The sequence below is a fragment of the Sorex fumeus genome, unplaced genomic scaffold, assembly GCF_029834395.1.
Source record: "Sorex fumeus unplaced genomic scaffold, SorFum_2.1 ptg000095l, whole genome shotgun sequence".
NCBI lineage: Eukaryota > Metazoa > Chordata > Mammalia > Eulipotyphla > Soricidae > Sorex > Sorex fumeus.
Genome location: NW_026606152.1, coordinates 8,044,614 through 8,056,270, shown reverse-complemented (window position 1 = coordinate 8,056,270; position 11,657 = coordinate 8,044,614). Strand labels below are relative to the sequence as shown.

Genomic DNA, 11,657 nt, shown 5'->3' with positions numbered 1-11,657 from the left:
GTTCGGCAGGGTGATACCATTTCACCAAAACTCTTCAGTGCCACCCTCGAGAACATCATGCGACGACTGGAATGGGAAAACATGGGAGTGAAGATAGATGGTTGGCAACTACACCACCTTCGCTTTGCTGATGACATCGTTCTAATAACACCAAACATCAGCCAAGCGGCACAAATGCTGAACGACTTTGACCGTGAATGTGGAAAGGTCGGACTACAGCTGAATCTTACGAAGACAATGTTTATGAGAAACAGCCTTGTTCCTGACGCTCCATTTGCTCTCAACGGAACCACCATCTCCGAATGCAACAGTTATATATACCTAGGTCGAGAAATCAACATGATGAATGACCTGACACCTGAGTTGCGCAGGAGGAAGAGAGCGGCTTGGAATGCCTTCAAGAGCATTGAAGAAATAACTAAAAGGACAAAGAACCTCCAGCTACGAGCACATCTCTTTGATTCCACTATTCTTCCTGCATTAACATATGCCTCAGAGACCTGGACCCTACGAAAACAGGATGAGAATGCTATTCGGGTCTCTCAAAGAGGAATCGAAAGAACTATGCTTGGAATGTCACGATTCACTCAAATGAGAGATAGAATCCGGAGTTCTGATCTTCGTCAATGCTCAAGAATCAGGGACGCTGTCTCATTTGCCAAGACATTAAAAATCAGATGGGCTGGACACGTGATGAGGTTTACAGACAACCGCTGGACTAGAGCCATTACTGATTGGATTCTACGGGACATCAAAAGATCACGTGGACGCCCACCTATAAGATGGTCAGACTTCTTCGTCAAGACCCTAAATGATCGGTTTGAGGCTCTGTATGTTCCTAGAACGAACATATACCATTGGGCTACGCTAGCACACAACCGGGATGAATGGAGACGTTACTGGCACCCACTCGAATAAATCGATGAATAACGGGGATTAAGTGATTAAGTGATTAAGTGATGGCTTGCAATAGTTATATAAATACCACTCTCCACACCCTTGGATGAGCCTCACGCATAAAAGAACTGGCAGAGGAACCCAGATGTGTGGGACCCGGGGCTGAGATCTCCAAGCCTGCACGGTTTGGGACTGGACCTGCCAGTAACTAGACAGTTACACCCACCAACTGCCGTGTAACTCCAACAACGGCCAGGATCCAGAGATTATCACATCCGCGCCTGTGCAACGTCTTATCATCTCATTCCTACTTTGGACAAACTGGCAGGCTACCAAATGTAACCTACCCACACGGTAGAGTCTGGCAAACTCCCCGTGGTATACCCAATATGCCAAATACCAGTAACAATGATGGGTCTCATTCTCCTAACCCTGAAAAAGCCTTGAATATGGCACTTTAACAAAAAAATCTCAGGGCTAGGACGAAGAAGACGTTACTGGCACCTGCTCGAGGCAATCGACGAACAACAGGGTGGTCGTGATCGTGATGGCTTGCAAACTTGTTCATGATGATTTATTATAGGTATTCAATACCAATACCACCATCATTATCACTGTCCCTCCAACTTTGTCTCCAAGTTTTTCCAACCACCCCTCAAGTCTGCCTCTCTAACAGGCCCACAATAATTTATCTGATATTGTTATTAATAAATTGCTAATGGAATGATCAAAATAATTCCTTAGAAGAAAATTACTGTAAATTGCCACATCTCACCATGGAGATCTTAAGTTTTTGTATAAGGAATTACTAAGATGTTGTTACAGGTTAAGCCTTTTGTGTTACTGTTTGGTTAGTGAAGATTGATGCCTTCTATGTTACATCCCATCCAATCTGAAGTGTTGCTACTGTATTTTCAATGTTGTAGAGTTTGGAGATGTCACATGGCTGTGAAGGCAGCCATGCGATCCAGGAAGTTCAGATATAGCTGGAGCTAAAGTCTTAACTCAGGGGTCGGAGTGATAATACAGTGGATAAGACATTTACCCTCCATGCGCTGAACCAGGTTCAATCCCCGGCATCCCATATAGTCCCCTGAGCACTGCCAGGACTAATTCCTGAGTGCAGAGCCAGGAGTAATTCCTGAGCATTACGAGGTATGACCCCCAAACACTCACGGACATAAATTTTTTTAAAAATTTGGTGTGGATGTAACTGCTTGGGCTTCTGGAAGTACAGGGAGGTGGAAGGAGGTAGCCCATCCTGAACCTGGGAAAGCCTGGATATTTCTGTTCCAAAGACCTATATACCCAAATTTTCAGCAGGTTAACTTCTGGGTGAGGTTTGGTCTTGACACAATGGAGTCCAATCAGAGGCATGGTGGCAATTTTGCAATGTGAGGGAAGCAGCTTTTCTGTGCGGGACCTGAGATGAACTCCCCACCCCCCACCCCCAACCCTGGGGATGCCTGGATATCTCAGTCTAAGCAGATATCCAAGAAAATTTTCCATGGATAGTTGATCTCTTTTGAGATTTATTTATTAGTCTTAGGAGCAAGGCTTTTAGATTAACTTACATGGTTTTGGAGGTGGTTGGGTGGGCATGGTGGTTGGTGCACTTCTTGGCTTCTAGAAGTACAGGGAACTTCAGTTTTGTAGACTGATACCTTTCTGTATTTATTGTTTCTAAGAGTTTTTGTTTTTTATTTTTATATTTAGATTTTAGGGCCATGCCTGGTGGTGCTTAGTACCTATTCCTAGCTCCATGCTCATGCATCACTTCTAGTTGGTCTCAGGGGATCATATGTGCGGCTAGGGATTAAAACTGGGTTGGCTGTGTGCAAGGCAACCAATCCCTACCCAACTGAACTATTGCTCTGGCGCTTCTAAGAGTCTTTTAGTAGTCTCTAGTTTTTTTTTTTGGTATATTATCATGACATTTGCAAATAATGATCATTTAATTTCTTATTTCTAATTTTGATCTTTTGAATTCCCTTTTCTTGTCTGATTGTTGTGGCAAGGTCTTCCAAAACTATATTGAATCAGAGTGGTGAGAGTGAATATTCTTACTTTGTGCATGATCTCAGGGGAGAAGCTTTCTGTTTTCAACCATTACATATGATGTTGGCTGTTGATGTCTTGTAGATGGTAGTTACCATATTGAGGTGTGTTCTTCCAGTTCTATTTTTTGAGTTTTTTTTTTTTAAATCATGGATAGATGTTGAATCTTGTTAAAAGCCAGCTATGTATCAATAGATAAGGTCATATTGTAACTGGTGTGAGGAGCTCTTAAGGGCTTGTGATCTATATCTGACAACTGAGAAAGAGGACTGCAATTAAGTTTAGAATAGTTATTCGAGGACAGTCAACATGCAGAATCTCAGGCTAGGTGGAGGAAGTAGACTGTCCAAAACGGGTTGGTAATGGTGGATTCTTTTTTTTTAACTTTTTTTTTATGGAATCACTGTGAGATAGACCATTACAAAGCTGTTCATGATTGGATTTCAGTCATACAGTGTTCCAACACCCATCCCTCCACCAATGCACATTTCTCAGGATCAGTGTCCCCAGGTTCCTTCCCATCACTCCCCCACCCCCAATCTGCCTCTATGGAGGCGCTTTTCTTCTCTTTCTTTCTCTCTGGGCATTTTGGTTTGCAATATTGATACCGAAAGGCCATTAAGAATATCCCTTACCTACTTTCAAGAGGGTGGGTTTCTTATAGGCCTCTCCAGGGAAGGCAGGGGTTGGCTCATGACATACAAAAGTGACCATCAGCTCTGTTTCTGAGGGCAATTGTGCTGGAAAAGTTTGAGGAGTATGGACTAAGCCTTCTTTGAAGTGTTGGTAGAACTCACTAGTGGAGTTCTTGGAAATCATGGATTGCAGTTCTTCTATTAGAATTGAAGCTCAGGTGCGTGCACTCTAAGGTTGCAGGGCCCTATGGGAACTATGCAACACTGGCACCAATTATTATTCTTTGAGTTCTTCATTTTGTGTTCAAAATAGTCTTGACAACTGGGGACACACACTACCGAACCACGCATTCACCTAAGGTAAAAGACGCGAGCAATGACTTTTTGCTGCGTTGAGATAGCGGGGCCGACAGGAAACTTTCTCCCCAGTCAAAACGAAACACAGAGAATGAAAAACGCCTACAGAGACCATCTGTCAGGGCGTATGTCATCACTTCTGAAACTGCCAAACTTACCAGCTCAGATAACGCTGTGGATTTTTTTTTCTTTTTTTTCCCTTTATTTTATTTTATTTTTTTTTTTACAGTTGTAGATTTACAATTTTTTGTGCTTTGGTTTCAATTATACAATGATCAGATACCCATCCCTCCACCAGTGCCCATTTTCCACCACCATGGATAATATCCCTCCCACCCCCATCCCCCCATCCCCCCTGTCTCTGTGGCAGGGCAATCCCCTGTGTTCTCTCTCTCCTTTTGGGTATTGTGGTCTGCAAAAGAGGCATTGAGTGGCAAACATGTTCAGTCCATAGTCTACTTTCGACATGCATCTCCCCTCCTGGGAGGATCCTCCAAACATCCTTTATTTGGTGCTCCCTTCTCTATCTGAACTGCCCTTTCCTCTAGGATACCCGGCTGGCCTCTAAGTTATGGAGTAATCCTCCTGTGCTGATCTCAGCTATTCTTGGGTATTAATCTCATACTTTGTTAGTTTATATCCCCCAGATGAATGCAATCTTTCTATGTCTATCCCTCTCTTTCTGACTCATTTCACTTAGCATGATACTTTCCATATTGTACCACTTGTGTGTAAATTTCATGACTTCATCTTTTCTAACAGCTACATAGTACTCCATTGTGTAGATGTACCAAAGTTTCTTTAACCAGTCATATGTTCTTGGGCATTCAGGTTTCTTCCAGTTTCTGGCTATTGTAAAGAGTGCTGCAATGAACAAACAAGTGCAGATGTCACTTCGACTATACATTTTTGCCTCTCTGAGATATATTCCCAGGAGTGGCATTGCTGGGTCAAATGGGAGCTCAATTTCTAATTTTTTGAGAATCGTCCATACTGTTTTCCAGAAGGGCTGAACCAGTCGACATTCCCACCAACAGTGAAGGAGTGTCCCTTTCTCGCCACATCCACGCCAGCATCGGTTGTTTTTGTTCTTTTGGATGTGGGCCAGTCTTTGAGGTGTGAGATGGTATCTCATTGTGGTTTTGATCTGCATCTCCCTGATGATTAATGATGTAGGGCATTTTCTCATGTGCTTTTTTGCCATTCGGATTTCTTCTTTGAGAAAGTTTCTGTTCATTTCATTGCCCCATTTTTGGATGGGGTTGGATGTTTTCTTCTTGTGGAGTTTAACCAGTATTTTGTATATCCTGGATATCAACCCCTTGTCAGATGTGTATTTGGTTAATATCCTTTCCCATTCTGTAGACTGTCTTTGTATTTTGGTCACTGTTTCTTTGGAGGTGCAGAAGCTTCTTAGTTTAAGATAGTCCCATTTATCTATCTCTGTTTTCACTTGCTCGGCCAGTGGCATGGCATCTTTGAAGATACCATTAGCTTCAATGTCATGGAGGGTTTTGCCAACTTTATCTTCAATGTATCTTATGGTTTCTGGTCTGATGTTGAGGTCTTTAATCCATTTTGATCTTACTTTTGTACATGAACAGTTTCTACGAAGCAAATATCACACTGATACCAAAAGCAGACAGAGATACCACAAAGAAAGAGAATTACAGGCCGATATCCCTGATGAACACAGATGCAAAGATCCTCAACAAACTACTGGCAAATAGAATCCAACTACTCATCAAAAAGATCATACACCATGACCAAGTAGGATTCATCCCAGGGATGCAAGGATGGTTTAACATTCGGAAATCAATCAACATAATCCACCATATCAACAAAAGGCCCTCCCGTTGATCGTCGATTTGCTCGAGCGGGCCCAGTAACGTCTCCATTGGAGACTTTGTTGTTACTGTGTTTGGCATATCGAATATCAACAAAAGAAAAGAGAAAAAGCATATGATCATATCAATAGATGCAGAGAAAGCATTTGATAAGATTCAGCACCCCTTTATGATGAAAACCCTAGCCAAAATGGGTATAGAGGGGACCTTCCTCAACATAATTAAAGCCATCTACCACAAGCCTACAGCAAGCATCATCCTCAATGGGGAAAAACTGAGAGCCTTCCCTCTAAGATCAGGGACGAGACAGAGATGCCCACTCTCTCCACTGCTGTTCAATATAGTACTGGAAGTACTTGCAATAGCGATTAGGCAGGAAAAAGATATTAAGGGCATTCAGGTAGGAAAGGAAGAAATCAAGCTCTCACTATTCGCAGATGATATGATACTCTACTTAGAGAACCCAATAACCTCCACCAAAAAACTCCTAGGAACAATAGACTCGTATAGTAAAGTTGCAGGTTATAAAATCAATACCCAAAAGTCCATGGCTTTCCTATACGCAAACAGTGAGAGAGAAGAAAGCAACATGAAAAAAAACAATCCCGTTCACAATTGTGCCCCAGAAAATCAAGTACCTAGGAATCATCTTAACTAAGGAAGTAAAGGACCTGTACAAAGAAAACTACAAAACGCTACTTCAGGAAATAAAAGAGGACATTAGGAAATGGAAAGATATCCCCTGCTCATGGGTCGGGAGACTTAACATTGTCAAAATGGCAATACTACCGAAAGCATTGTATAAATTCAATGCAATCCCTATAAGGATACCCATGACATTCTTCAAAGAAATGGAGCAAACACTCCTGAAATTTATATGGAACAATAAGCCCCCACGAATAGCTAAAGCAATTCTTGGGAAAAAGAAAATGGGAGGAATCAACCTCCCGAACTTCAAACTGTACTACAAAGCAGTAATAATTAAAACAGCATGGTACTGGAACAAAGGCAGAACTGCAGACCAATGGAACAGGGTTGAATACACTGACATCTCCCCTCAATCATATGATCATCTAATCTTTGATAAAGGTGCAAGTAATGTGAAGTGGAGTAAGAAAAGCCTCTTTAATAAATTGTGTTGGCATCACTGGACTGCTACATGCAAAAAAATAGGCTCAGAACGCTGTGGATTGACTGCCAGGGCCGCCTAGGTTCAACAGGCAGGCAGGGCTGACAGGGCCGTGACCGTGACCGAGTAGAGCTGGCGGGGAGGAGCGTGGCCGAGAGGAGCGGGAGGGGGGGTTGGGCTTGTCAGAGGCGTAACCGAGAGGAGCGGACAGGGGCGTGGCCGAGCAGGAGCAACCGAGAGGAGGGCCTGTCGGGGGCGTGGCCTAGCGGAGCGGGCAGGAAGGGGCGTGGCCGAGGGGGTGGGCGTCTCAGGGGCGTGGCCGAGCGGGACCGTTTTTCTCTCCCGCGCCGAGCCGCGGGCCGCGTCGGACCGGAAGGCGGAAATCGTCTCCCCGGGCACGCCAGCCCTGTGGAGCTCCTGGGAGTCGTAGTCCGCGCGTGTGGGCGGCGCCCTGGGGCCGCGGCACTGGAGGCCGGCGGGCAACTCCGTTTCCCAGGCGCGCTCGGCGGGAGGCGGGGCTAGTGCCCCGCGCGCTCGTGGCGGCCCTTTCGTAAAGGCGGGCGAGCGCGGGCGCCGAGGAGAGCGGCCGGGCGGCGGTCCTCGGGCCGGGCGCTGTGCGTGGTCCGGAGGCCGCGGGCAGGCTAGGCGGGCGCAGGGCAGGTCAGTCCGGGCGGGGCCGGCGCGGGAGACTCGGGGCCGGTTTGGAGGGTCCGGGAAGCGGGTCGTGGTGAGCCGGGCGAGGGAGCCGCGGGCGCAGGTCCTGACGTTGGGCCGCGCAGGTGAGCTGAGGCTGGCGGACCCCCAAGCGCCGTGTCCCCGGTGCACCCCGTCACAGAGAGGGATCCGGACCGTCTCCTCGAAACTGCCGATCGTGTCTGCACTCCCCACGTCGAGAACCCCGGGGCCGCGCAGCCGCCCTTTCCCGTCCCTCACCTGACGCGCTGCCAAGCTGCGCCCTCCGTGGCGGCGGGGCTGGCCCTGGTGCCCGCCCGCGGTGCTCGCTCCGGTGCCCGCCCCCGGTGCCGGACCCTGGTGCCCGCCCGCGGCGCCCGCCCGCGGTGCCCGCCCCCCGGTGCCCGCCCGCGGTGCCCGCCCCCGGTTCCCGCCCGCGGTGCGCACCGAGGGCCGCGCTCGGGACCGTCCCGGCCGCCCCGGTCTGCGTGCTCCAGGGGTCGCGCTCGCCCCGGGTCCCACGCGCCTGCCGGCCTGCCCTGGCGGTGAGAGGGCGTTACAGCTCTGGGACGCGCGAATACCCTCCCACCTGCCCCTCGCCCCTCTGCCCGCTCTAGCCTGATGGGGCCTGTGGTCTTTCTCTTGTTTTTCTTGCCCTGGCGTGAAGTCTTCTGTATGACCCTGGTGGTGTTGAGGTCCCGTAGCGTCCCGCCTGTATTTGTTTCCTTGTAGTTTATATAAGAGTTTGGGTCTGACATCTAAACCTTTAATCCATTTGGATACTTTTTGTGTACGGTGTTAGATAGTTACCTGGTTTCATTATTTTGCTATGGTGACTCAGTTTTCCCACCTCCATTCACTGAGGAGATCTGCTTTTTCCCCCTGGTATGGTCTTGATTTGGCGCTGGAGACTTGGGCAACACGCTGCCATGCTTTAGGGGTGCCTCCAGCAGTCTCTGGGTACCGTGCTTCTGGACTCAACTTGGGGTCAGCCACATGCAAGGCAAGTGCCCTGTTGCTGTTTGGAGCCCCGGTTCAGTTTCTTATTCTTGCTTATGGCCCTTGTAGTGTGGGTTTACCCCTGTTCTGTTGTCTGTTTTTAGGCCATACCCAACGGTGCTCAGGCCTTACTCCTGCACGTATGGGCATGTTTGGACGCTGAGGGCCCAACTCTAGTTGGCCAAGTGCAAAGCAGATGGCCTGTCAACTGTAATATTGCTGTGGTCCCATGGGCTGCCTGTTCTGCCTGTTTTCATTCCGGTCCCGCAGTCTTAATTACAGCTGCTTTGGGTTTCGTTTTGTTTTGGGGCCACCTGCCTATGTTCCGGATTTACTCCTAGCTCTGTGCCAGTGATTGTGAACCTGGTTTGGTCACATGCAAGGCAGTTACTGTAATGAAGCCAGTAAGATGATGTTTTCCGTTTTTTCTTTTTCAAGTGTTATTTTAATTATTTAGGGTCTTTTGTGGTTCCATGCAGTTCAATTTTTAGAATTGTCTGTTCTGTTTCCTTGAATAATGTCATAGACCTATTGATTGTTTTAGGTAAGATGGCCATTTTGATATTTGTTTCCAGTTCACTCACATTAAAAACCTTTGGGTTTTGTTCTCATTTTTTTTTCAGTGATATCTTACAGTTTCCAGCGTGCAGACCTTCACCTCCCTTCCTAGATTTACTCTTGGATAGTTTTTCTTTTCTTGTGCCCCAGGGCTGCGTCCTCAGGCTTGCACTGCCTTTGTGGTGGGTGGTGGGTGGGAGGCCAGTATTGGCTTCTCTTTAGCACTCCTGAATACTTTTGCATGACTTGGACAGAGTAGGTTCATTTGCATCATGGAGGGTAGTGTCTTCACCGCAGATGGAGCTTTGATGTCAGGGGTGGACCATTTCCTCCTCATATGTGAGTGGACCAGGATTTTTCTACCTTAGTTGTATAATCATCCATTCCTGGGAGTCCTGGGAGTGATATGATTCCATGTCAAATCCCTATTAATATGCCCTCCAAGCCTTCCTCTGTTAGTTAGGTTTGAAAGAGGAAGAGGTGTGTTCTTGAGACTAAAGCAGAAAACTGAGTTTGGGAGGTTGCATTGTGGGCTGCCTGGCCCCCCAAGTTCCTTTCCTTAGGAAGAGTTGCTCTGACTTTGGATGTCCATGACTTTGTCCAGTGTGGTGAGTTATAGCTACTTCTGTTGGGTGTATAATGGCATTCTGCAAGGTGAAGGTTTCAGGGGCGTTTCTGTACACAAGAAGGTCAGGTTGGAAATTTACCTATTTCTTGATAAACAGGAGGCGGAATTGTGCCTTGCTCCTGCCTCATTGAATGGTGAACTGCAAACGCCTTCTCTTCTCCCAGAAGGTGGTGTGACTGTATCTGGTTTTCCCATGCACCAGGCAGTAGATTCTCATCTTGTATCATTCCTGTCCTTTTCTATTTCTTATATGCATTAGCTGATTCCTGTTAATGCCAGTTTATTACAAACATTCAGAACCCCCCTGTCAGAAAGCTGTTAAATTGCAGAGTTCAAGTTTCTGTGCATTTGTATTGAATAGATACTGTCAAATTGCCCTCTAAAAGGTTTTCCTAGTTTACATTTCCAAGTACCATTTTAAAAGAGTTCTTTTCAACACTAGATGTTAACCATTGCCAACACAGCCTGGTACAAAATTATATATTCTTACTGATAGTTTCTTTTCTTCAAATGAAAGGATTAACATATTTTAGTGTCTGGGCATCTATACTTTGCTCTATCTTTTGTGTGCTCATATTTTTTGTGGGGGTTGGACCACATTGGTGAGGCTATTTGTGGCTCTGTGCTTGGGAGTGACCTTTGGCAGTCAGTGCTTGGGGGCCATATATGATGTCAGGGATCTCAATGGCTTGGGCAGCATTGCAACACAATTTAGTAGATTTTTGTTCTGGAACATTTTGGGTAGAATGACTTTAATATATATATATATATATACATACATATATCTTTTTTTTTGGTTATCTTCTTTTTGCAGGTGTTGGAAGTTACTTGCTCTTCTGGCATTTATATAGTTTTCATATAGAAGCAGCACTGGACTAAAATGTTCCTGATGCCGGCCTCTTCGGAGCTAAGCAGTGGGCAGAACTTCTTAACGCAGTGGACTACCAATCCTTCTCGGGCTGGGGTCATATTAAATCGTGAATTTCCCATCCTGGAAGCAGATGAAGAGAAACATGAAGCTGTGAACATATCTACCAGCTTTCCCATAAAAGCTGTGCATTGTTTAAATAGCTTCAGTTTTTTAAGTGAAGAGGATTCACTTGAAGAACAGAAATTGAAACCTAATAGCCCTTACAAATTACAGTCAGATGAATCTGCAACACAGACTGCCTTCCCCTTAATCAAAAAGGTCCCTCAGATTGTGGCATGTGAGGGTGCTTCTGGGCATTCGGAAGGTAACAAAAGTGACTTTATTTCAGTTACTGAAAGTGAAAGCAAAGACTTGGCTTATAAAGATCCACTTTTTAAAAAGCTTGAACAGGTACAGTGCTGTGTGAAATACTCTGAAATCCTCAATATATCAGTTTGCTTTTTGTCTAATGTGAAACATCAGAATATGTTTAGCATGTAGAACATAAAAATAACATCTTTAAGTTCCTACCTTATTTGGCAAAGACTAAGTTGTAAATGGCTGACCAAAAATTGGGAGGGAAAGTTGGTCATGAATCTACTGATATCTATCTTGTTTTAAAAGTATTCATATGACTTTTTTTTTCTTTTTGGGTCACACCCGGCGATGCTCAGGGGTCACTCCTGGCTCTACACTCAGGAGTTAACTCCTGGCGATGCTCAGGGGAACATATGGGATGTTGGGAATCAAACACGGGTCGGCCGCATGCAAGGCAAACGCCCTACCTGCTGTGCTATCTCTCCAGCCCCTCAGATGACCCTTTTTGTTCTTAGTTGAGATAGTTGATATGAATTTTCTTATAAAAATTAAATTTTAGGGATTGGGGATGTGGCTCTCCGCTAGAGCACTTGCCTTGCCAGATTCCTGGCATTGCATGACTCAGACTGCTGGGGGCAAATACCCTGTC

The 11,657-nt window shown here is 46.0% G+C and overlaps 1 protein-coding gene across 1 annotated transcript in view; it reads left to right on the top strand.

The window, feature by feature from the left end:
* The first annotated feature begins 7,522 nt into the window (after positions 1-7,522).
* CENPJ (centromere protein J) overlaps positions 7,523-11,657 on the top strand; it is a 58,882-nt gene continuing 54,747 nt past the window's right edge. Inside the window, exons 1-2 of the mRNA XM_056132801.1 lie at positions 7,523-7,583; positions 10,595-11,101. Coding sequence (XP_055988776.1) covers positions 10,661-11,101 — 441 coding nt within the window. The 5' untranslated portion in view covers positions 7,523-7,583; positions 10,595-10,660. The remainder of the gene's footprint in view (positions 7,584-10,594; positions 11,102-11,657) is intronic.